Genomic DNA, 27940 nt, shown 5'->3' with positions numbered 1-27940 from the left:
TACTAGTAAAATATGCAAATAATGTTGCAGCTCCATCAAGTAAACAAATGACAGTAAATATTGGATAATTTGTAGGAGTATTTAATTGAATCAAGCAGGGTTATTATCATGAACTAAAACCAAAAAGGAAAAATTGTTGCCTAACTAACTGAATTAAGTTCAATTTGAAGTACTAAAATTACTGAAAAAATGGAAATGCATAAAAATCCCTAAATTAATCCCTAAAACTAAACTTGTAAAAATGGCAAAAAGCACACAGCAAAAAAAAAAGAACTTACATAAAAAATCTACACAGATAGATACAAAATATACTTAGCTATGAATAAAAAATATTTTTTTAATATAAAATAAAAGCTTCAAATTGAATGTAATATATTTTTTTTTATTTATTTCATTATTTAAGTAAAATAAAAAATATTAATATATACTTTATTACAAGAATAACACTAAAACAACACTGGAACGAAGGCACTTAATAAAGTGTGTAGGGGAGGTTTAGGGATGAATGAGTGTGCCTGAGTTGACCTCTTGGAGTGTAAGTGTGTGTTTGTGTCCATAATGAAGTGCATATGTGTGTGAGCCGAGTGTGTGAGCCATATGTGTGTCCACTCATTGACCTTTCTCATGTGTGTGTCCATTTATCTCAAATTTTCTTTGATATACTAGGCCTGTCATGGTGTTTTAGTGTGTGTTTTAGGTTTCTCTGACACACTGCAGCTGTCATAGAAGCTGCTCATCCTTATTAAACATCCATTTGTGCCAACGGTGTCTGCGACTACACATCCTCTGAGCTTTTTTCATGTCAAGTAGGAGTAGAACCCAGCATGTAGCTAATAGACGAGATGGACTGACCAACAGCTTTTCAGCCCAGTGCCAGTGTGTGTGTGTGTGTGTGTGTGTGTGATGATGTGTGCAAATGCAGATACACTTATCTATTGCTTTATAGTGTTTGCAAAAATGCTCCTCACCGGCATCATACATTCTGTGTGTATGTCTTTTCATTCTCTCTGTGATTCACATTGTCCCTTGCACTTTATTCCCTCAATTTGAATATGCTAATGAGTTGTATTCTTATTCGGAGCCACCTGGTATCCATGGAGACTGATATCTATAGGCAAGAGTGCATGCATTGCCTGCATGAAAACACAGATGTTGGGGTCATTTTGCTCATTGACTCGTAATGAAATCTCAGACGCAGCACAGTCTGGGTGGGTGTATGTCTGTGGCTGGTTGTGTGTCTGTATGTCATAATGTTTGCTTTATTAGGGATTAGATGTCATTACTTGGATTAACCTGCCTGCTAAAATAATCCCTTTAAGGGACGTGAGTTACTGACTCCGCCCGCTGTACCAACACACACACACACACACACAAGCTTGAGGAAGAAATTTAGATGCCTTAAGGTGTGATTTAAAAAATTGGACACTGATTTTATATAAACATGTATTAGAATTGAATTATACACATCCTATGTATCAAAGCCCAAGCAACAAGTTGCAATCAAAAGGTAGAGACATGCTGTGTAAAAAAATTGTTGTTTGGTCTCTACACACATTAAAATCAAGACTTTACACACACACACACACACACACACACACTGACCTTAAAACACCCCATCCCAGCAGGCAGAGGTCGAGTCCATCTTTCAGGAGCAAGAGCACATGATTTGTCGATCAGTAGATAGATAGCCTCCCACACAAATACTAAATTATTTTATTTGATGTATTTATTTATTTTGAAAGAAAAAACTTTCTTTCAGGCTAATAAATATTACAGCAACACTGAAAAATACAAGAATACAATAAATTCTGGGAGTTTAGTGAGAATCCACCAATTGTTATTATTATTATACTTTTTTTGGTGTGAATGTGTCTGAATCTGTTTATAGATGTATTATTATTATTATAATTATTATATTGTTACTAAATTAATTTGAGAAGTAGTAAAAGATTCTTTACCTGAATGGAAATATGTGTTTTTAGTGAGCATGTGTTTTTAAGTCCAGCGCTGAGTTCAAAGTGAGAGTGTGATCGTTGCTTCCAAGTGCGTTTATATATGATTGGTTCAGTGTGACAGGAAGTCTTATCAGTGTGTAGCTTTGTGGACTGTTGCAACAGCAGATAAGAGTGGCATTCCCCATAACCTTTCTTCCCCCCAAACTAGATTACTACCCTCCCTTAACAACACACACACACACACACACACACACACACGCACACACGCGCACACATACACACACACACACACACACACACGTTCACACAGAGACAATACCCCCTTTTTCAGTTTACAACTCCAAGTAGTTACTGCCAGGAAGCACATACCCAAACTACTCCCCCAACATTGTCCCTTCCTCCAACTTACTCATGCTGGTTCCCCTATAGATTTATACACCTATAATGCAAATATACACACACCTGTAAATACAACGCATATTAAAAAGCTATAGACCAAAGAAGAAAAAACACTTCTTGTACTTCACATTAGTTTTTCTGCGTTAAGGAATATTACTGTTAAGGAAAAGTAAGAAGATAATAAATTTGCTAGAGAATAAGTGTCTGCATGAGTGGCAGTTTTTGTTAACCACCATTAGAGGGCGCCCCATACTCTATCACTATTTTCACAACAGAAGTGACAAATTAAGTGTGACTTTTATGCAGTATAATGTCAATTTTATCAGTGAATGTTAGTAGAATGCATGAAACCCAACACAACATGATTTAAATATGTGAATTATAAGTGATCAATTATATATTGTGAACTTTATTCCTTTCTAATTGTTGCACTTGAAATTGACCTGCTGTGTCTGAGTAGCTGAAGTAACATTCAGCACACATGGTCATGACTCTAAACACTATAACCTCACTTTTAGTTTTTATACATGATTAGAAACAACGTAATATCTTCTCCAGATCCAGATGACTGAATCTTAATGTCATTTAAAAAATGTAAAGATTAAGTGCACACAGTCTAGAGAGATGTCTAGACTGATGCATGCATTTTCAAGATCCTTCAATGGACATAATCCAAAGTTAGACAATATTCATATATTTTAATTTTTAAATACAAAAATGCCACATGTATATGGATAAATAAATAAAATACAACAACAATGCATTATATAAACTTTAGGACATTATATCACATAAATATATTTTGTATAAATCTAAAAATAACTTCACAATATACATTCATTAACATATTTTCCAGTTTTGCTTGCCAAAGGCTACCACCACCGTGAGATTTTTGAAGCCGTTTGGGTTACACTTTATTTCGATAGTCCACTTTAAACATTCTACTAACAGTTAGTAACTTTGTAACTACATGTCGACTAATTCTCATTAATTTGCAACTACATGAGTAAAAAAAAAGAAGGCTCCTCCAGACAGGGTTTAAATCATTGTATTACAAGTGATAAGCAGATTTAGGTAAAGAAAGTGGAGGGGATTCGATTTCAATAAATCGTCTTTATCTTTCTTTACTGTTTAATTACTTATTGGGGTCATACATTCAAGCCAATCAGCTGGCTTGAGGCTCTAAGGATATATGAAGTCGACAGCAGTGTCAGAAATCTTCAGTTTGTCCGCTGGTTATCTGCATTTGGTGAGCCAGTCCTTTCTATCCGTTGAGCACCAGTGGAAGGAAACTGTATTTGTGTTTGTTTGTGTTCATGGAAGCTCTTGATTGGTTTTGGTGATGACTCTCTGTTTTTTCTTTGAGGTGTTCTTTTGTCGCATCATCTTCTGTTCTGTTTGAATGTAGTCATCTAGGGGACACAAATATGCACTTTAGGCTGCACTTGATCTTGATTTAGTCATTAGTTCAGTGTTTGAGTGGTTTATAAAACGTGTGTTTACCTTGATGATCTGTATTGTGTGTGCAAATAGCAGCCAGGCCAAATAAGCACATGATAGTAAATGCAATGATGATGAAGACCAACTCAAAACCTGAAAACAGCAGATCCATAACAAACACATACACTTCCACCTCTACACACACACACAGAGAGAGAAAGAGAGAGAGAGAGAGAGAGAGTGGAAAGCATGATATAAAACATGATTACATAGCTTTAAACAGTTTATCTTTATAGATTTTATGGGTAATACAAATATTAAAAATTAAATGTACAATAATAAGTGTGAAAGGCTGAAGCAGCTCTGATATGCATGGATCTGAAGACATTAATGCAGGACTGACTGAACAGAGAAAATCCATTAACACGCTGCATGTATTCGGGATCAATAAACTAGATTCAGCTGGAGAGACAGCTGTGCAGTTGTGTTGATGAATAAAGAAAAAGACTGTAGAAGAACCTTAAAGATAGAGCAAAAAATCTACCAATTTAAGCAACAATATCATGGATGATGGACCACCGGCTGGTATATTAAATCTTATCAAGCTGATCAGGATTCATATAAATATTGGTTGCAGATATTGGCATGTTACCATAGACAACACTAAAATATAGTTTAGTGGCCACTAAATCAATGATATTTTCCTTTCAGTCTGTAAATGAGCATTTAGAATCAAGTATTTCAGAAATGTAATCATTCATATGATACTGACACATCGAAAAGCATTTACGTTTTCTCATCAGTTTGGAATAATATACAGTTATTATTGTTAATGTTGCAGAACCATGGCTAGCAATATGTTTCCTTGTTTGGCCCTATACTGGTGAACTGAAATATAATACTGCATGATGATCACAACTTTTGGATGAGAAATGTAAAATACAGTGCAATCCAAGGTTATTAACAAAACCGTTCATTCCTTAAAATAAACATTAACCGAAATATTTTTGTTTTACTTTAAAGCTGCCAATAAATAAATAAATAACACAAGCTATATAAACATATAAAAATGACAAAAAATAGTACATTTAATTAAAAAATAAAAATAAAATAATGAATAAAATCACTGGTATCATCATCAAAAACATCTGTTTCATAAACCTGTAAATGGTTACTGTATAGTATAATGCAAATGCATTCTTTTGAAGTGAGCAAGAGAGAAAGAGAAATGGATATAAATACCTTGTTCTGCTTTCTTTCAATAGGATTCAACCCATCAGTAGCAGCTCATTCAGTTTTTACCACACACACACACACACACACACACACACACACACACACACACACACACACACACACACACACACACACTCAGTGTATGAGACGTGCTTGTGTGTTAGAGACTTAACTTTTACTAGCTTCTCAAACAGAGCAATTAAAGTCCCCTTCTTCCTACTTCCTTACTGCTAGCTATAAACCACGTCAACGTTTAAACCCACTTTTCTTACATAAAGTACCTACACACATACACTTGCTGTCTTTTATTGTTTACCTGAGTTTGCAGCTGGATCCAGTCCAGGTGATGAGGTTTCAACTCCAATAAAGGCAGCAGCGTACAGGTCAGGTCATGTTCACAGCACTCATCATGACTGATCCTGGATCCTGGGCCACGTTGCAAGAAATCTGTCTTTAAATATTGAGAGGCTTGCAGGCGGACTCAGACGATGAGTGGCTCCTCGAGTCTTTGGCTTTTTTTTAGTAAAATAAGAAGCAAACAAACCAAGAATGCTATGTTACTTTTGAAACTAGTTGAACCTGTTTTGTTATAGACAATTTTTTTATTATTTATCTTTGTTACACTATTGTAATTGCGTTTAGGCTGAATGTAAATATTTGCAAATACTTGTGGGTAGATTTGAAAAACTGCTATAATATCATGTCGGTGTGGTTTATTACTTCTGAAATTGGGATTTGGTTATTTCTATATTTTTATACGGTCAGCAAGAGATAAAAATAATATACACACACACATATACCCCTTTAAGCATATATATGCTTAAAGGGGTAATTCACTGCTTAATAAATGTGGCGAAAAATGTAGTTAGTAAAACTTGGGATACAAAAATGCAGAAGAATGATATGTAGTATTCACAAAATATTTGGAGCTGTCAAAAGTTGGGGATATCTTGTTGCAGGTAACTTGTAAAAATAATACTCTTCAAAATGCACTAATATCAATGTCATTTAAAAACTTATCTCAATCATTCTGATCTCTATTCTCTATTCTCTTTTACTGACCCTGTGAAATGTTAAAGATTTTAAGCTTCAAAAGTAAGTGAAAGCACATAATAAAATGGTGTTTGTGACTCATGCATCACATTACAAGTCTTTCATAGTCATCTATCTTTTTGTGACCAACAGAGGCACATCATTTACAATTATTTACTGCCATTTCAGTTTGAGACACAGAACAATTGGGTCATGAAAACCAAATCAGCTTAATTCATGAGTCACTTATAATATATCACTTATACAAATAATGATTCATTTATAAACTGATGATGGTTACTTCTCACTAGGTTGGATGTTAAGATTTTCTGTTTATTGCCATTCACTCTGTTTCTCACAAAAACTTTTGCATGACAGAAATGAACTTATACTTGGAGTATAAGTCTTAAGGACCATGTTTGATCTCCAGCCCATGTCCTTAATGCATTAAGTCCTTAATTTTCAATTTCGTGTGAACTATTCCTTTAATGTAATAATGTTTATTTGTATTGTTCATACCTGTAGTGTGCTCACATCTCTCTTGTATTAGGCCATACAGGGTGAAAATACTGAATATTACTAGACAGAAGAGAATAGTGTTCCACTCCATCTCAGTAAAGGGCGAAGCCATCTGCTTCAGCTGAACGAACAAACACAAAACTCGCAGCAAAATCAGGGCATCACTGATCCTTCAGCACCACTGCTGCAGAAATACTGTATCAACACTATCAAAATAATACAACTGACACGTCTTCATCATCTGAGTTCATCAAACTGCACAGATCGAAATTTGCAACACTACCAGAACAAAACACTCCAGCACCTGTACAAATGTTTGGATCAGGATAACACATGACCAGGGCCTTAAACACACATATTTATTTAGAAAACCAATTACTCACATGCACTATCGCTTAAACGGGCATCTACTTTGAAGTCTTTGGTGCTGTACATACATTTTCTTTTTAGACTGTGCGTGTGCACCTGTTTGTGTACGGGTGATACTGTAATATGATGAGGGGGGGGGGGGGGGTCATATTGCATGGTGCTTCTACCCTGGATACAAGACACAAAATACAAGTAGAGGTAAAACTCAGTCATGATCATGCAAATCTCTGCCTGACTGTCCATTATTGAAATAGTAAGACATTCTAGGATTGTCCTGCTGTATGTTGTATGTCCATGGAGATTGTCTCAGCATGCAATTATTCCCGCCCAGACTGGACATGAAAATCAATTTGGTCTATAAATACTTTAATGAGACTGTTGAAATTTTTGTCTATGTCCTTCAGTACACCATTGAGGTCAGAAATGAATAAAAAAAATGCACTTATCAAATATATATATACTGTGAATTTTCCCTGAACAAGTAAATAAATAAATAAAATGGTATAAATAAACATAGTATATATTAATTCAGTGCAGCATATAGGAGAGACAGGTGAAATTTCTTTAATTTTTTTTTACCCCATAACTCATCTATTGAAATGCTTTACAATTTGTAAAACTGTATAAAACAAAGTCCCCTTGCCATATTTTAGACTAGTAATTTAACAGTTAATTTATTTAATGGAGCATGTTTTAACAAAAAATTCATATTTCAGTTATTTTTATAGTTAGTTTTTCGTAACTATTCCAAGCACAACCAAATCTAACCCTGGATTAATGTGTTTTATCTGTGCATGTTCACGTTCTTGAAAATAAAGAGACATGTTTTGTTTTTAAGAGCCTCTTGAGGGGATTTAACGTAACAAACCCATCACAATCAGACAGAAGTGGACAGCCTTGAGGTATGATAAAAAAGATGGGAGAGAAAAGGTATGTTTGTCTGTAATAATGTGGGAAGCAGAGAGACCATGTGAAAGAGAAATGGCTCCCTCCTATGTGCAATTTATGAAAATGAGTTCCAGGTTTATTTTTACTTTGGGTTTATGTAATTGAGTGAAATTATCTCTTGAATCTCTCAGTATATCTTCTTGTAAGTATGATAGTAGTTTTAAATCCAGGTTCAATTAAGCACTACTAAAAGGCTTTTGTGCTATAGTTATGTATCTTACAGGCTCCTTTATTTGTTTTATGGGTTGGTAATCAGATGTGAGTAGTCAGGTTAAGAGATTTCACACCGTATATTTGTAAAGCCTGGGTTAATATTCTTATTTGCATATGTATGAGTCAAAATGATTGGACAGTAATAGTGTGTGAAAAGAATGTGACCTGTTTTTGTAGACACTAGAAGTTACACACTTTATGTGCATTTATGTTTATCATGACGTACACACCCTTTTATACTTAAAGAAATGCTTATATACAAATGTTTATATATATATATATATATATTTATACACACCTTTTTTTATGTGTGTGTGTTGGACCGGATATTTAAGAAAAAACAACAAACAAGCATCAGAGAGCATCCCAGCATGCGCCTCATGAAAAAGCAAATGCATAAGGTAGTTTTGGTCTGTTCAAAAATTGTTTGTCCTCTACATAATTGCCATACTTGGGAATCGCTATTATTATAAATGTGGAAAGTTTTAACGAAAAAATAAAGAAAGAGTAAGTGTGTCCAGAATGATGTTGAATACACAGTATACACACAGTATGTGCATACATGCTGAGAAAGAGTAGCTCTCCTTAACTGTTTGTATAAATTGAACAGTTAACATCAACTGTTACCAGCTAGTTTGTTCTGTCCAGTGTTCATGTGTGTGTGTGTGTGTGTGTGTGTGTGTGTGTGTGTGTGTGTTCCAGTAGCCGAGGTTGTGTGCAGCTCCTGGGGTTGTAAGCTGATTAGCTGGCTGCTCCATTCCACGCTGCTTCTGGAGGGAGGAGATTTAGAGCTATTATAACCACTAAGTCCTCTCTGCTACATGTTTACAGGTCAGGTTAACAGACGTGCACACACATATCTACAAACTGAGGCATCACTGCAGCTCTCAGGTAGAGTAGAATTTAAATGAGCTCTTTCTGTCTCTCTCTCTCTCTCTGTCACAGATCACACAGGTAGAACGAGAGAGGTTGGCTTCAGCTTTTTTTGGGATGTGACGACCAGCTCTCTGGATGTTTCTCAGTAGCAGCTTAAGTCGAAGATTTCACCCAGGATACTTAACCTGATTTCATGCATGTGTCTGTAGGAGCGCGTGTACGAACTCTGGAGCGGGTCATATTCTTTGTTTCCATGCCGACCCTCAGGATGGAGTGAATCTGTTGTCTTTGGTGGGCTGAAGGCAGCGAGGTATCCCGCAGTCCTGAACACTGCTAGCATGCCTGTGCATCAGATATCAGTCGTGCCCATCGCCAAAGAGACCGGCAAAAGCTCTAGCCGGAACAGAGACAAGAGTAAAGAGAATGAGGCAAGTACACACATTTAAATCAGAGAATCCGTGATGCATGTGGAGTTTTCATAACAAATACCATAGTTTGTTGTTGATGATGAAGATGTAGCCATCCATAATTTTCCATATGGTTATTATAGTCTGTTAGTACACTTGTATTGCACAATATTACACTTTCATTATGGTTAATGTTGCACAAGTATTAAGTTGTGAGTATTATCCTATAATGACATTTCTGCTATTTAGTTTGCATGAATCGGTAAGATTTACTGTAAGTGCCAAAGCAAGAAAATTGCGTGGATAAAAAAAATGACTCAATCTCATGTAAACAGAAATATAGCCTAGAGCAGGAGCTGGACGGTGTTGTATTGGAAAAGAAATTGCTGCTATAAATAGAACAGCAAGGCAGTGTTACATATTTTTCAGCCTCTTCAGGGTCATTGGCATTTCTTTCAAGTATATTGTAAATCAAACATGCTTTTCCAACGAATCACTGTAGCATGTTTGCAGTTCAGTTAGTTTCAGCGGTGTGTAAGTTTGTAATATCCAGGACCTTTTTTTATTTTTTTAATGTGTGAGCATTTTTGTTAGGCAAACAATATGATGCATATCATACACAAACATGGCAGGTGCTGGCTAAAATCACAGCTCCAATCATTTTGAGGAACTGATCTTTGCATTTGCCAAATATTTTCATGTTTATTGCACAAAATATGAAATATATTTAGAGGTTTTTTTTAGAGGCTTAGTAGTACCATGAGCATATCTGAATAGTATTTGGTCTGTGAAATAATCACCATTTATCACTTTTTTGTGGATTGACAGAAATTATGAATATTACCTAGAATTGTCAAAAAATGTCTTTGAGGTGTTTTCTGCATTTGTCTGGCCACTGGTGCTGATGGCAATTATTTAATGCCTTTTCCACAGTGATCTTTATTGTGATTTTAGATTTACTTGCCCCTTTAATGGTATAAAAAACATATTCCATGTTGTCATGTTATGTGTAGATGTCTGGCTAAGCAAAGCTATCTTCAGTATGCTTTGGCTGACCATGCCCAAAATCATTTGTCTGTGAATCATTTAGATTTGCATGTCCTGAATGAAATACCATGCCTGAATTTGGGCCAAATTTAATAACTGGCTCCCTTACAATTCATAAGTATGCATTTATATTGACTTGACCACACCCCACAGGAAGTTAAATTGGAATTAAAGGACTAGAATTCATTTAATTATAATTAAGAAATTCAACATTCGATAAATTTTGGAGGTACATGGACACTTAATAAAAATTAAGACTTTTAAAATATTTTAAACTTTAAGTGAAGGCATTGCAAAGCCATCATTCAAAGTTCATTTCAGAGTCTTGGCTAACCTCCCTTTTTAGGCCAAAATTAAACTCATTGCAGTTGTTCAAATTTAGGAATTGAACTGCAATATTAAAACCATTCTCAGTTAAATTATGGATGCAATAAAAAAAAGACAAATCACTAAATTCAATTCACTAAAGAATGACTGAAATTATATACAAAACAAAATATGCATGGATGGGATTTGCAAGTGTATTTCAGCTGTTCAAACTCAGATAATTGCAGAAAATTGCAGGAAAAAAGAAAAGCTAGAAGTTTAAGAAAGAAAATATGTGTGGTATTTTTTGTAAAAGTTACCACCATGCTAGTGTGTTGCTTGACAGGTATTGTGGTTTTTATGTCATTGCAATAAAGTCGATATGGTGTTTGCCGTCCCTAAGGCAAAAGAGCAAGTATCTGAGATATTCTGACCACTAAATATGACTCAGTTTCCTACTTTAAGTCTATGAAATTATTTCAAACTCATTTAACAAACGGCAGGCAGAAATCATATAAAAGTAACAGCACACCTCTCTTCATCATTATACAGATTTCATCTATCATTCACATCAGTAGCACAAACAGTTATGTGATGAATTGAATGCTTAATTTTAGGTTTTTTTTCAAATCCTTAACCCTAAACATAAGTGAAATTAACAGTGAAGGCAGTCTGTGACAATGATGCCTTGCAGGAACTTTAACAACTGAGCGCTGAGCAAGCACTTCCTTTCTTATTGTATTTATGATATGGTCTTATTTTACAGTATGGAGACTCTGATACTCTCTTGCATTTACTGTAGGAGTATTTGTTCGTGTATGATGTGTGGAAGTCAAGAGTGTGATGCACATTTCACATGTTCTGATCCACTGCACTCTCTGCTGGAGCCGTCACTTTCCATCACTCTCAAACACATATGCACATTCACTTGGCAACATGATGGGTACTAAATGGGCTCCCCTGGAGGATTGCCATGACCTTTGATCTTTAAAAATGGATGCTGCGTTGTTAAAGAGAGCAACAAAATTTGAAGTGTCTACTACTTATTATAAAGTACATTAAATTGTCAAAATGTAGGGGATGTAAGATATGGTTCTGCTTTTGAAAGAAGTCTTTTATGTTATTTATTTAATAAAAATACAGTAAAACAGTGATATTTATATATATATTAATATTACTGTTCTGGTTAGTGTTCTTACACACATTTTAGAGCTTATGAAAATGGAAATTACTCAGTAGCTGCTATTCTGTAGAAACATTCTTGTGAAGTACCTGTTAGTGTAAGGGAGAAAATTCTAGTGAAATTGCTATCTCTTTATAACTGAATCCTTCTGTTTATCATTTTCATGGCCAGAACACAGTTTTTTGTGTTAGAAGTGTATTGTATAACTTCGAACAGGTGTGTATCTGAAGCTCTTGTAGACTGATGAGTGCATGTGCATAACAGTTGTCTGTTGGAGTATCTTGAATAAGTCTTTACAGTCTTCTTGTTAACCGTTTCAAAATACTGAACCGGCAAAATATAGTACGTGCTACTATCTGGGTAGATGTTTGTGATTCCGTGTGAGTTGTAGTTTGTGACCAGGTGTATCTCATCAGCACATTATCCCATGATGCACCTGTGACTATAGTTAGCTTTTGAATGGCAGCCAGGGCTTTAATCTTGGTCAGTGATTGGCTGCAGGCACACTGTCACAACACAAACACAAACCACAAGAGATGGTCACCATTGTATGTGCACCTGCATACGTAAGTGTGTTTGGATCCAACACTGACAGGCTTATCTATAAAATAACAGCTGTTGTGACGCAGAATCATGAGTCCAGACTCTTGTTATTGTACAACGCTGAACTCCAGATGGCAGAGCTAGAAAACACTACCTCAGCTCAGACAAAGATATGAGAAAGATCTAATGGGAAAACTGTGTGAATCCAATACCCTGTGTATCTAAATGCATGCACGACCAGAGATAGACCAACCGCTCACAGATTATACCTCAGAGAAGCAGCTAGAGCTAATCCAACCCTGCCTTGCAAATAAACCTGCTTGTGTGCTCTTACATCCGCCTTTGGAGCAAGCAGAAGTGCTCAGCAGATTGGTAGCTCATACCGGAGTGAATTTATGGTTAAATTCATTAAGTGAATGTCAGTTTGGATGTTTCTGGTTGTATTATTTTACATAGTTGTTTTGTGATTTGTGCATTTAATGCAGATAAGATTTTAGAGATGAAAGACGTTATAATACTTAATAATAACTACTAATACACACAGGAAAATAATGATAAAAGTATTATAGCATAACTTTCAATTATCTTGGCAGTTAAACTGGTTTGGGGTAGGTAATGTGACTGAAATTTTAAAACCATCTGTCGGAAGTCAAAAAAAAAAAAAAAAAAAAAATATATATATATATATATATATATATAGATAGATAGATAGATAGATAGATAGATAGATAGATAGATAGATAGATAGATAGATAGATAGATAGATAGATAGTACAGACCAAAAGTTTGGATACACCTTCTCATTGAAAGAGTTTTCTTTATTTTCATGACTATGAAAATTGTAGAGTCACACCGAAGGCATCAAAACTATGAATTAACACATGTTGAATTATATATGGAATTATATACATAACAAAAAAGTGTGAAACAACTGAAAATATGTCATATTCTAGGTTGTTCAAAGTAGCCACCTTTTGCTTTGATTACTGCTTTGCACGCTCTTGGCTTTCTCTTGATGAGCTTCAAGAGGTAGTCACCTGAAATGGTCTTCCAACAGTCTTGAAGGAGTTCCCCGAGAGATGCTTAGCACTTGTTGGCCCTTTTGCCTTCTGTCTGCGGTCCAGCTCACCCCTAAACCATCTCGATTGGGTTCAGGTCCGGTGACTGTGAAGGCCAGGTCATCTGGCGCAGCACCCCATCACTCTCCTTCTTGCTCAAATAGCCCTTGATGCCTTCACTGTGACTCTACAATTTTCATAGTCATGAAAATAAAGAAAACTCTTTGAATGAGAAGGTGTGTCCAAACTTTTGGTCTGTACTGTATATATATATATATATATATATATATATATATATATATATATATATATATATATATATATATATATATATATATATATGTATATATATATATATATGTATATATATATTGTAACAGATTTTTTTTTTTTAATAAGCATTGAGCATAAGAGAGTCTGACCCCACACCTGGTAGTATATGAAATGTCTACTTGTTGACAATTTATATTTTTGACAACTATAACTACTCTATACTATATTGTAAATTAATACATCTAATCTTTTGAACATTTCCTATTCAATTGGAACAATAAGGCATTAAGGTATTATAAAAATATTCACTGATACATTTCTGCAAAGCTGCCCTGAAACAATGTGCATTGTTTAAAGAGCTATACAAATAAAATAAAATAAAACTGAAACCGAACTTCCTTCTATAGAATGCACTGAGTCTGTATAAAGTATATGTTCTGTATTAGAGGTATTACGCTGACTAGTAAAAGTAAATCATAAATGGACATACATTTTACATTAAGTGTTACTACTTAAAATAAATGTTTTCTATTATCATATGACCACATATAACTAAACTAGAATGTAGTTTATTCAGCATTTTCAGCATTGTTACTCCAGTTTTCCTAACATGTTGATTTGCTGCTCAAGAAATATTGCTTCTTAATATTAATACATCCTTGCTCAATAAAAATGTTAATTTCTTTAAAAAATAAAAAAAGTCTTGCTGACCTCAAACTGACCCCATAAAAATAAATAAATAAATAAACAAACTTATTACAATTCATGGAATGTACCAGCAGTATTTGCTGACATGTTAATCAAAATGACTTTTTGTTTATTTTAAGCTGTCGTTTTGTTTTTATTGATATAACACATGCCTTTCCATTTTAATTTGACAATTCTGAGAGACAAACAAAACTAATGACCTATGAACCTTGATCTTAGAACATTGATTGATATTTGATCCTAACTAGCATTAAGACTTACTATGTGCCAGAAACTAGATTTTAGAATGTAGATCCATTCTGGTCAGCTTTTACTGTGACCTAGATTTTGTAAATTATTCATTTTCCAGACAGGAAAGTTTTAGGAGAAATGTGATCCTGGAGCACAAAAGCAGTCTTAAGTCTCTGGGTTATATTTTGAGCATTAGCCAAAAAAGCCATTGTATGGATCAAAATTATAGATTTTTATTTTATGCAAAAAATTATTGGGATATTGAGTAAAGATAATGTTTCATGAAGTTATCTGGCAAATTTCCTACTGTAAATATATAAAAATGTAATTTTTGATTAGTAATATGCATTGTTAAGAACTTAATTTGGACAACTTTAAAGGTGATTTTCTGCACCCTCAGATTCCAGATTTTCAAATAGCTGTATCTCAGCCAAATAATATCCTATCCTAACAAACCATACACCAATGGAAAGCTTATTTATTCAGTTTTCAGATGATGTATAAATCTCAATTTCGACTGGGTTTGTGGTCTAGGGTCACAGATGAGTCCTTCGGTGATAGATGTGGTTATATGTTTGTTCTCAGATGGTGAAGCAGTACAGTATTATATGAGATATGAACCACCAGAAACCTGATATGACCTTAGTTAATGCTCCCATTTTAAAAAGCCTTCATTGAGATTTATATTATGCTGCATTTGTTCAATAGGGCTCTGTAATAAGCAACCATACATACGCTATTTTGAATGCAACAGAAAATCTGTAATTTGTGAAGTCAAACAGTCAAGAGAACTGTAATGCTGTTTATAAATGAGCTGACTGCATCCAAAATGAGAAAATATCAATAAGAAGGTCATTTTACATGTGCTGTCGGAGTATAGATACTCTAGACTAGAGGAATGAGTGCTATTTTTCCAGCGTGAAAGTCATGTTATCATTCAGTACAAAAGCTGAAGACTGGAAAGCTTTTATGCAGAAAGAGAATCCATTAAGTGCATTACACACTTGTCTTGAATATACACACAAGTGTCTTGAATATAATTCTAAAGCCTGTGGAAAGCATCCAGGGGAGTACATTTATTTGCTCAGATGTTGCTCCTTTAAAGTCCATGGGCTTCAAGGAGTTTTTATTCAAGTATCAGCGTTATTTCAGATGGTTTTCCAAAAATGCCTTAGAAAAAAATATATATATACATATAAGAGACAACTGTTGATGGAGTGGCAATATACAACTGTAAAATGAATGTGAATTTGAAATGTGAAGGCTAGTAGTTTTTGAAAATCTCTGACTTTGACACACAAACTTCGGTTTCTTGGCAAACTGAGCAAGGTTTGAGATTTCTGGGGAGACAGAGGTTCTTTATCTCAGGACTCAGAATTCTCCATTTGCTCTCAATCTCATTTAGCAGAAACAATCAAGATATTAAAGATAACTCATGTCTGATTTTCTTCCGTATGTTCTGTAAGTGAAGGTGTGAGTTGAAAACCACATTTGGTTGAGTGGGTGAACTCCACAGGCGGTGACTGTATTTCATGTGAGCGCAAACATGATTATCATGGTAATGATGTCAAACAATCATAAAACATGTTTAGAATAATATCATTTTCTCTCAGAGGATGCAGTTGCACCTGCATGCTGGCTAAAAGATACACTGCGGGTGTATAAAATATTTATTAGCTGATCAAATGTTGGTGTCTGTTGGCTTTCGCATTAATAATTCACCGTGGTATAGTGTCGCTTCAGGAGAGAGACAACAGAGTTCAATATAAATTTTTATTTTAAATAAACAAATAAAACAAATTATAGTAACTTTTTCACTTAATAACAAATCAGTTAGATCTACTGGTAAAAAATAAATAAGCTTTTGAAGTTGATGTTGTAGTTTCCATCATGATAGTCTGACTTGTTTTTCTGTATAAGCCTGATTTGCTAAATAATCATGTGTGTGTGCTTTAGCATGTTAGCTTGAAGGAAAGATAGTTAAGTTAATAATGGGCCAGGTGTGGACCAGAGAGAAAGGTGGACCCACCAAAAGCCCAGGAGGAGTCAGCTCTGCCTGAGGCACATGAAGACAATACATCTTAATACAGATCGGTTTTCACCAAAGCCTGGCAAAACAAAGCATTCAGCATTTTTTAAAAGAAATATCAAAGGTCAACAGTTCTGTTTTGTGCCATTTGTATTTAATATTGATTTTGGACTTATTGTGGCTAAACCAGAACTGTGTAGAAAATGATGAATAATGAATGAATGAATGAATTCATAGTTTTATTCTGCAAGTAATTTTTTAAAAGTGACAATAAAGAAGATTAGAGGAATGATGCTGAAAATACATAATTTCATTTTAAACTATATCACAATAGAAAATAGTTATTCTGTACTGTAATAATTTATTTATTTTATTTATTTATTTTCCCACAATTTTACACATTGCATTTGTTACTACATCAGAAAAAACAATTGTGTTCTATTGTGAAAAAAAAAGTTTCTGTATTACTGTTTTACTGTAGTTGTGATTAAATAAATGCAGCTTTGGTGAACATATAAGAGACTTTATTTAAAAACATTATATATATATATATATATATATATATATATATATATATATATATATATATATATATATATTAAACTGGTTGCCTATATTCAGAGTGTAAAACCAATATTTACTTAGTCTGAGTTTGTTTTGTTATTGTATTATGCAAAAAATAAAATAAAAATAGTGATGGACATGCTATGCATTGTTCACACAACTGTTAAGAAAACATGAATTTCATTTTCATAATATGATGTATTTCTGAGTGAAAGGATATTGAGGAAGGATATGGATCCAAGCCAGATGAGAGTTTGCTCAAATAGATTTAGCTATTGGTTAACATTATCTAATAGCTTGTTTGGCCAGTTTAGCGAAAGAGAAAGTGATTACATTATGATTAAAGATTACAAAGACAAATGTGTTTATTGTGAATAACATTCACAGTCAGACCAGGAACATGCATGAAGAAAATAAATAGGGTCAAATTTAATTTCATGTTGAGCTCTATACACTTGAGTGAGGACTTGAATGATTAGTTGTTTTTCATTAGTTACACATTGTGTATGTATCGCAGGCAAATGGGTTTTAGGACGCTGCTGTTATTTTTAGTAATAGGATTGGTTTGTCTTAAAGCTGCAGTCACATTAAAGATCTGTTCTAACATGTGACAGAAATACTGCTTTAAAAGCCAACTTTTCTTTGATGCTTTGTATGTTATGCTTGACAGCGCTTTTAATTTCTGCTCTACTAGCATCACCAAAATGAAAGTGCCAAACAGTTTCTCATATTAAACCACTGAACAAGCCACTGATTGAGCCTGAAACAGATTAATTGATTGTATACTTTAAGCTGGGATAGGAGAATCATTTTATACTACAACTTTGAAAGTATGACTTCAGTGTGGATTAGAGAAAGCATATGACTAATCATCTTTGTTTCCTTTAGGGTGAGAAAGCACCTGGGCGATCAGGAAGTCGATCCAGCAATATATCTAAGGTAACATACACACCAACACCCACGCCATCATTATTCAAAGCAGCCCTAACGACAAGCGAGTGTTTTGCACATGCATGTTATTGTGACCTGTTGTTTCAGGTGAGCACTTCCACCCCGGGAGCCGTGCTGAACAGCATCTCTCAAACGTCGGTTACACTCTCCTCCCAGGACATATGCAGGTGAGTGAGTGGTCATGGGCCGGTGCTGCAGGATATCATGCTTGTGATCGGTGCTTTGCTCATCTACATGTTCACACATCATGTGATTTTATGAGCTCTGGAAGGTCAGTGTCTTTGAAGGTATATGCGGTGAAGTCCAAAGGTCTGAGATCACAAGTTTGCATTCGTTCTTTTTTCTGCTTAAAACCTGAAAATAAGCAGACAGAAATTTTGATCGATGAAGATTATAATACAATAAATGTATTTAATTATAAATGAATGAAATTAAAAACTGCAAATAGTACGGTTTATAAAACAATTTGTATTCAATTCTGAAAAATTTTATTAAATTAAATAACAAATACAAAGTAAAATAATGTAATCTATGAAACAATTTGTATTAAATTAAAAAGGCAAACTAGAACTGATTAGAATTGATCTAGAATTAAATCTAGAATTAATTGATTAAATGTTTTTAAGTTATTACATTTAAATGAAATTAAATTAAATTGTGAATTCAAAATAGAATAATATAATTTATAAAACATTTTTGTTTTAAATTACATTAAGAATGCAAAATTTAAAATAAAATAATTTATAAATTATTGTCTATTTAATTTTAGAATGCAAAATAAATGAATTTGTTATGAACCATTTTGTAGTGGAATGGAATCATTTAAATTAATTTCGTTAATAATTAAATTCTAAAATTAATTTTAGAATGCAAAATAAAAGAATTTGTTATACACCATTTTGTAGTGGAATGGAATAATTTAAATTAAATTTGTTTAAATAAAAGTAATATCGTTATTAGCCTTTTCTGTATGTATAAATCAATAGCTCTTGTAGTTATGTAAAAAGATTTGATTTTACATGCTTCGAATGCCACATTTTCTTTTTGATTTTCTGTATTAAAATAATTATTGAAGAACAGTGACAGGCCAATAATAACTTATTTGTCCATTATGTTTTCCACTCATCAGTCATTTCATGCTCTGTTGTGTCTTCTTCATCTTTTTGTTTTTATGTGTATGTGTGTATGTGTTGTGCAGCTCTAGTGGTCACACTAAACTTGAAGTAGATGGCTCCGATCAGACTACACCCATCATGCCCATAAACCCCGCCTCCGACCCCGCCCCCACCGCTAAGCGGCAAGTCAAACGGCGTATCCGGCGGCGAAGGGAGAGCACCGGGACTGTTGGGTGTGCCACAGAGTGCGTGGACCAACCGAGACATTCACGATTACACAGACAAACGCACACACACTCTGACTCGTCTTCAGAGGACGAGCAGCGCTGGAGAGAAGCTCGCTCCTGGAGTCGCCAGAAAGCGAGACGGAGACGCAGCAGCAGCCAACACACGAAAGCGCATCCCCGTGAGGAACGGGAAACCACTAAGCTCATGTCTGTCAACTCAGATGGGGGACAGAAGGAAAACCAGGCACCGTTATGCAAGGGTCCCAACACCAGGGCCCACAAAAAGTTATCAAAAATGGAGAAGCGTGGTGGCCAAAGCCAGGCAGCCATTCACAGAAAAGGCAATGAGAATAGTAGTAGTGACGAGGAAGAGCCTATTACAAAAACATATGAGGAAAGAGGTTCAGGAGACCCAGACATGTCTGTCCAATCCCCTTTTAAATGCAGTGTTCCAACCGATCATAATGGTGCCACGCAACAAGCATGCACTGATGATGAACTAGAGGTGTGCAGGTGAGAGAGAGAGGGAGGTAGAGATGGATGAGAGTCAGAGGGTGAACGAGCGAGATGCTGAGGTGTTTTTGTTTGTGCAGGATCTGTCACTGTGAAGGTGACGAGGAGTGTCCGCTCATCACACCTTGCCACTGTACGGGAAGTCTGCGTTTTGTGCACCAGGGCTGCCTGCACCAGTGGATCAAGAGCTCGGATACACGCTGCTGTGAGCTCTGCAAATATGACTTCATCATGGAGACGCACCTCAAACCTTTGCGCAAGGTAACACACACATACACACGTCTAGATCTATCTATTATGCGATCAAATTTCAACAAAATTTTCCTTTATCCCTCTCATCTCAACATACAGTACTGTAAAAAAGTTTGGGGTCAATATTTTTTTTTTTCTGATAAGAAATTAATACTTTTAATAAAACAGTAAAGACATTATACTTCAAATTAATGCTGTTTATTTGGAACTTTCTATTCATCAAAGAATAAAAAACGATAATAATAAAAAAAAAAGATCTGTTTTTAATAACAAGAAATGCTTCTTGAGCAACAAATCATCATATTAAAATGATTTCTGAAGGATCATGTGACACTGAAGCTTGGAGTGAATAAATAAATAATAAATTAGAAATAAAATAGAAAAGTTATATTTATTTCATAATATTGTATTGTATCTTTGATCATATAAATGCAGCCTTGTTGAGTACAAAATACTTTTTTCAAAAACATAAACAAATCTTACCAAACACAAACGGTTGTGTATATTCAAACAGTAAAACCAATGTTTAAGTTTCAAAAACATAAAAAAAAAAAAATTCCAACCCTAAACCTTTGAATGGTAGTAAATGCATAAAATTTGACAAGAATTTGACTCTTTATGATTATTTTAAAGGTGTGTGATATAAGCATCATAATGATACATTAAAACACATTAATAGGCTACTATAAGTTATTATGTTATTATAGGTCAGGCTTATGCAAAACTCAGTTGAACACAATATGTAATAGTTTACCATCTCTTACCAAATGGTTTGAGCCTGAAAAACAGTTGAAGACACCTTCCATGAGATATTTCCCAATTCGAAGTATATATGAAATATAATTGTGTTCTGAACAAATATAATTGAAAAGCACATATGGTTTACGCCTTCATCCCTGCTTCTCATTACACCGTGTTGAGCTGTACAATCTCTTTCAGTGACTTTCATCATTTTTAATCATATCTACAGAGCACAAAGCAATAATTTAAAAAAGCAAACTAGTTCATTTATGCCCATTGCAGAAAAGACGATTGAGTTACACACCAACGTATAATGATTAGGGGGTCATTCAAGGAGTATTTCATAATGAACAATAATAGTAGTTATGCTTGCCTTAGTAAACACTGCTAATAAAATAAACTCAGGGTTTATTGTGCAGATTACTCTGAATGTGGAAATATTGTGAAGGTCAGCATGAACATAGCCTAGTGCTGCCACATTGTGGCTAAAATAATAATTAGAGGAAGGCAGTGCATTGAAAAAGTCCTTTATCATCTTTAGTGGGAAAAGCTCCAGATGTCTACAAGCGAGCGGCGGAAGATCTTCTGCTCTGTGATGTTTCACCTGGCTGCTGTGGTGTGTGTCATCTGGTCACTCTATGTTCTGATTGACCGCACGACTGAAGAGATTCGCCAAGGCAAGAACAATGGTAAACACACTGACATGCATGGGTTAGTGTTTGCAAGAGAACATGAGATGCAGTGCAACACAAAATAGGTTTATAAAATCATGTACACACATGAAATGAAGGGGGGGGGGGGGTTGTTATTGTTGACTAAAATTTTAAATTAAACTACAATTGAAATAAACTTTTAAAATCTAAAAGTAAAAAATTATTTAAAATATTAATAAATACTTGTAGTGAAGTGAAGTAAAGTGAAGTGACATTCAGCCAAGTATGGTGACCCATACTCAGAATCTGTGCTCTGCATTTAACCCATCCGAAATGCGCACACACACACAGAGCAGTGAACACACACACACACACTGTGAGCACACACCCGGAGCAGTGGGCAGCAATAAATAATAATATAATAAAACATCTGCTTAATTTAAAATTCAACTACTTTAAGTGTAAGACGACTAAAATGTTATTTATATAGAATCGAAGAATGTCCTATTTCTGGAAAAAGAGCTGTTCAGTCAGGCTGACTTTTTGACTGTTTGATCATGGGTACCCTCCTTTTAAACAGTTTCATTCACACTATAGAAAATTTGTAGCACAATTTACATTTGAGGTATAATTTCACTGCATGTAATTTATGTTCTAAAAGTCTTATAGAACTCAACTTGAACAGCTATTGAATATGAAGCAGCAGTGATGTATAAAAAATTTATTCATCGGGGCCAGTGTCAGTGTGAAGTCCAAGTATAGCAGGAAAAAAAAAAAGTCTTGCTGCACCATTAAATTCAATAGTATAGTTGTTTAATGCATCAGTGTTTCAGTGGAAGCCATTGTATGGCCACGTCAGAAGCAATCCTGCTTCAGAGTAGCTGGAAGATAATATGTGACCCTGTGCGACAAAACCAGTCTTAAGTGTCAATTTTTTCAAAACAGAGATTTATACATCATCTGAAGGGCTGAATAAATAAGCTTTCCATTGGTGTATGGTTTGTTAGGATAGGTCAATTGGTAGAGATTACAATTGGTAGAGATACAACTATTAGAAAATCTGGAATCTGAGGGTGCAAAAAAAATCAAAATACTGAAAATAACTCTTTAAAGTTGTCCAAATGAAGTCCTTAGCAATGCATATTACTAATCAAAAATGAAGTTTTGACCTATATACAGTAGGAAATTTACAAAATATCTTCATGGAACATGATCTTTGCTTAATATCCTAATGATTTTTTGCATGAAAGAAATATACTGTCTTTTTGGCTTTTGCTACAAATATACTCCAGAGACTTAACCTCTTGAGACCCTGTGGCCTCATATGAGGACATTATATTTTTGTGAATTTCTCTGAGTCTGTTCATGCCACAGTTTTAGATCTGGATGTCCTGTACAGAGCACATTCAGGGCTTTTCAGAGATACCAAATGATTGGATGTTTCACATGACCACTCCCTCTCCTTGGTCATCAAAATGTCTGAAATTAATTTAGTGACACTCTTATAGAAATATGATAATATTTCTATAATATATTGTAGTTATCATTTAAATCTGTCTAATTTTTAAATTCTGTGTCATAAATCAACATCTCAGAAATATGTTATGGGGTTTCAAATCAAAATATGACTTTCCGTTACTAAACAGGACATTGATTTCATACATGTCCTCAGATGAGGACACCGGGACTAAACGCATGCTTATGACGCATTTTTGGAGACATAACAAATGAATAGAGAAAGAAATTATATTTCAATATTCTATGAAATATTATATATTATTATGAAAATCTTGACAATTATTACTCACATTATTACACTTCTTTTTTCATTACATGTTGCCCCAAAAACACATTTATATGCAAATTAGATTTAGTTTATAGATACATTGTATATAATTAGAAAACCCATTAATGGTAATTTTACACACATTTTGCAGAAAGAAAAATGTTATACTGAATTATTCTGTTATACCATAGTTGAGAATCATCTTTATACAAAGTTTGGTAAAAAAAAAAAAAAAATATCTTGAACATTAAAAATTTATTGGTGATTTAAAAAAATCTATTGTTTTTGCCTATGCATTTTCATTCATGTCTTTTCATTTTTTTTTTAGAAATTGAGTCCCGATGTCCTCTGCCGAGGACATAACATAACTTTATAAATGAAATGCATGAATGCAGAGCACAAGGCTGCACTGGGAAATCCTGTGTGCGATGCATGACATGCAATGTGCATCTGTGCTTGCAAAGTGAATGAAACTGCTTTGCAGCATTTCACATCATGATAGACCCACTGTCCTCACATGAGGACATCTTTTTTCTGGGAAAACTACTTCCTGTACAAAAACAAATTTTAGGTATTATACTTATTAGGTCCTACATATCCCAAATAGCAAGAAAAATTATAAAATGCACAACAGGCAATCTCTCGGGTTTCAGGAGGATAAGACTGGTTTTGTGCTCCAGGGTCACGTATAATATAGTGCTGTAATTCCATGCCATGCTGTCATTGCACACACAGCGTTGGTGCGTTTGTCCCCTCTCAATGCCGTAGGGGTGCTGGAGTGGCCATTCTGGACCAAGCTCATCGTGGTGGCGGTCGGCTTTGCTGGAGGACTTATCTTCATGTACATTCAGTGCAAAGTCTACCTGCAGCTCTGGAGGAGGCTGAAGGCTTTCAACAGGATCATCTTTGTACAGGACTGCCCCGACACCGTCCGCAAAGGAGAGAACAGGCCGCCCCCTGTCATCCAGCGCAACGGCACGCATGGGACAGAGGAGGTTCCTGCACCTCAGACACAAACTAACACAGGAGCAGTTGAAATGACCCCTGTTTGACGACGGATGCTTGGTGCTCTCAGGAAAGGGCTCCTGGTGGATTTGACCAAAGTGATGTGATTTACATAAACAAAAGCACTTTTTATTTTTATTAGAGGGTCAGTAAGCTTATATAAGAAGTTTATATAGGGCTGTCAGATTATAACGAAAACATGTTGTAAAAACATTACCGCATTTAGACACACCCCCAGTCCAAAAGTAAATAGTGTGATGAGGCAGATATTACAGGAAGTGTGTGTGTGTCTATATATATATATATATATATATATATATACACATATAGACACACACACACACACACACACACACACATACAAGAAAAAATACACATTATTGTCATTAGTCTTAAAAAAAAGTCAACTGAATAAAAAAGCTGTAATAAGAATTCAGTAGATACAAGCAATTCCATTTTAAGGTGTTCTTATATTTTAATATAACTATTAATAATTTAATTCAATTATTTTATTATAAAAAAATTACTGTTATTAATATAGTACGTATGTGTAAAAAAAGACAAAGTGTTAACCATTCTTGCTTTATTCTTGTATTAATAGACATGTTTTGGCATGTTTATTCATGTAAAAATAGATGTTAACTATGTTAACCAGGATGGCATTAAGTACAGGATCTATTTTTATTTTCTTTTTAAAAACTTGTGCAGCTTTTGAGGAGGTATGCTTTGAAGGGTTTGTGCAGAATAGTGTTTATTGATTTGTATACAGATTCAATATGCAGGTTTAGAGGTGAACATGTTTTGCAGAGTGTTATTCAGAAAGGATTAAGAAGATTTGACTTGTATTGTCATTTTCTGCAGTGGTGATTTTGATATATTAAAATAATTATTAAGCGAGCACACATAGTGCCATGGCAGGATCATGAGATTTAGTGATCAACATAAGTGTTCACAACTCAGATGCACATTATAAAAGAAACAATAAACCAGTGAATGTATCAAACGGTTTCAAAGCCTCGGTTTATTTATGAACTAATAATACTGTTACCTGAGAGAATAAGTAACATCCTTCTTCTCAACAAATGTGGCTCAAGTTTAGACAGATTTGATACGTTAAGCGCTGAAGCCGCTAGTTACAGAAATTCTTTATTTGCTATAAAAAGTGTTCAAGAACATACTTTTAAGCAGTTAATACCGGAATATTTTCAGATGCTTAGAGTTGATGATATCAGGGATTTCTGGAAGGTGAAAAAAGAGAGACAACTTCTAACCAAATACAGCATGATGTTACCTAAGGGTAACAAACACATTTTTTCCTTTACAAGAACATCATGCAAACAGAATGGAATTAAAGGGTTAATAATCAAGAATGACTTTAATTAAACCAATACAAATCTTTGCATGGCTTGAGAAGGATGCACATTCCTGCTCTAATGTACTCACCTTGGAAAACAATAATTAGCTATATATGTGTAGCTACATGTACATGCAGGAAACATTTTACAAAAGCATTCTCAGCACTGCTCATATAAACTTTTAAATGTAAGGAAGCAAAAAAAGATAAAGGAAACCTATAGAAAAAGTTCATGCGAACACTGGAAACATACCAATGCCATTGCCTTCATACTGAGCTCTTTCTCTCTGTCAAACCGGTGAAAGTACCTGAGAAAGAGGACATGGACCAAGATCCCGGTTTTATTCTTATTCTTCTCAATTTACAGCATTTTCAACTAAATCGAGAACTTTACAAGTCAAAAAAACATTTGTTTAGGATGGTCATACCTCTTGGTTATAGTACAAGCATCTTGTTTGGTGTAATCTTGACAAACTATATATCATTAGAAAGCCTAAACACTGTAGTTTTGATATTTGGTGACTTATTTTTGAAATATTTTACAGAGCAACTGTAATTTATTAATATGCAAGAAGAGTACTCATCAGAGTCAGAGAGTGTGTTCTGACCTTTACTTTGAAATAGTGATGCATAGATGAAATCATGACAAATCAGTAAAAATCTTTTTCATGGAGAGTCTTCAAAAGATAAAATCCATTGTATTTCTTGAGAACAAAATATCTAAAAGTGTTTTAAATATATAGAAAAAAACAGTAGAATATCCTTTTTTGATGCATTTTGAACTATAACACAAGTCCAGGGTTCTCGTAGCATTTCTTTTATACATTTTTTTGAAGTTGAATTGAAATCAAATACTGCCATACCGACCCTTAATACTTCTGATTGTGATGTCCACTTCATAAATATTGAGAAAAGTATGTAAAAACATGTTTCAGGTCATTCACATCATTTATGGAAATGAAGACGCCCTTAAATGGTCACCAATGTGGTTTGATGGTCATCTAGTGGAAAAGCTTGGTACTACGCCCAAACAAAATCTCACTTGAAAGCTAATTATTTTGAGATATCAACATCAAATTAGGAACATAACTTGTTCAGAATTGTAGTTTTGATTTCTAGCAGTTTTAAAATAAAAATATAAATGTTTAAATTGTTATATTTTATATTTTCATAAACTTAAACTTCCATAACTTTTTTTGTTATATAATCTTTACAACTTTTTCACTTCTACAATAATCTGCCAAAAGCGTCTGCTTTAAAAAGAGACCAATCTTAAGTCTGTGGACTAAAGCATTCAAAATTGAAAACAGTTTAAGTTGGAAATGTTCTTTTTTACGTCTATGCTCAAAAAGTGTAACCGACAATTAACAGGTTAAGTTAGATGGGGTATAACACACTAATTTATTTTGTCAAACCAGTCAAAAAAGAAAAGAAAAGAAAAAAAAGCTTTCAGATTCCTTGCTTATGCAAAGATAAATAAAAAATAAACTACTCACCAATCAAATTTAGACGCTGTGACTTTTCACCCTTTAACCTAGAAGTGATTTGAAGACATATTCCTTTTACAGGCATAAAAGCATAAAAAGTAAAATTTTAGTGAATAAATGTAAAAGTGTTGTTTGATGACAGCGCTTTTCTGCTGAATGGGTGAACAGTTTTCTCCACCTGTCCCTTCACTGTCGCTGCCTTCGACTGAAGAGAGAATACTAGCTATTAAACACGCCATTTAAAGTCTTTTTTAATTAATTAAAGTTTCCAAACATAAACTTACCATATTTGTTGATATAAGTGAAAGTCTGTCTTTCACACACGTGACGTACGGGGGGTAGATTTGAGGAACGGACCGCTTGAAGCGGTTCGACGGTATTTTTGTTCCGTGTATTATTGACATTAGTCATACATTCCGGTGGAATATCGTGTCATATATAAATATTCTTTATTCACATGATGACATGATCAGACAATAATTTATTTTGTAATGTATTTCTTACAAACGTGTAAAATGAC

The 27940-nt window shown here is 34.4% G+C and overlaps 1 protein-coding gene and 2 long non-coding RNA genes across 4 annotated transcripts; 1 reads left to right on the top strand and 2 right to left on the bottom strand.

Annotated features, from left to right (window-relative positions):
- Positions 1-3363: 3363 nt before the first annotated feature.
- LOC127941576 (uncharacterized) lies at positions 3364-5168 on the bottom strand. The gene is made up of 3 exons (XR_008149123.1): positions 5037-5168; positions 3858-3989; positions 3364-3766 (listed from the first exon to the last, which is right to left on the bottom strand). It is a non-coding gene; the product is annotated as an uncharacterized LOC127941576 (long non-coding RNA).
- A 3708-nt stretch (positions 5169-8876) lies between these two features.
- marchf1 (membrane-associated ring finger (C3HC4) 1) lies at positions 8877-25582 on the top strand. Of its 2 annotated transcripts, none has more exons than XM_052561768.1 (8): positions 8877-9002; positions 9197-9415; positions 18225-18275; positions 18375-18454; positions 19486-20142; positions 20223-20403; positions 21677-21824; positions 24343-25582. In XM_052561768.1, exons 2-8 carry the CDS (start codon positions 9326-9328, stop codon positions 24624-24626), a joined length of 1491 nt encoding a protein of 496 aa, XP_052417728.1. In that variant the 5' UTR covers positions 8877-9002; positions 9197-9325; the 3' UTR covers positions 24627-25582. The 2 variants fall into 2 exon arrangements, with proteins under 2 accessions (XP_052417728.1, XP_052417655.1); XM_052561695.1 differs by having other exon boundaries at positions 24310-25582.
- Positions 25583-25712: 130 nt separating this feature from the next.
- Positions 25713-27837, bottom strand: LOC127962279 (uncharacterized). The gene is made up of 4 exons (XR_008154563.1): positions 27705-27837; positions 27430-27625; positions 26187-26241; positions 25713-25817 (listed from the first exon to the last, which is right to left on the bottom strand). It is a non-coding gene; the product is annotated as an uncharacterized LOC127962279 (long non-coding RNA).
- Positions 27838-27940: the final 103 nt, after the last annotated feature.

This window comes from Carassius gibelio, chromosome A1, assembly GCF_023724105.1.
Source record: "Carassius gibelio isolate Cgi1373 ecotype wild population from Czech Republic chromosome A1, carGib1.2-hapl.c, whole genome shotgun sequence".
In the NCBI taxonomy this organism is placed as follows: domain Eukaryota; kingdom Metazoa; phylum Chordata; class Actinopteri; order Cypriniformes; family Cyprinidae; genus Carassius; species Carassius gibelio.
This window is presented reverse-complemented; position numbering and strand designations above follow the sequence as displayed.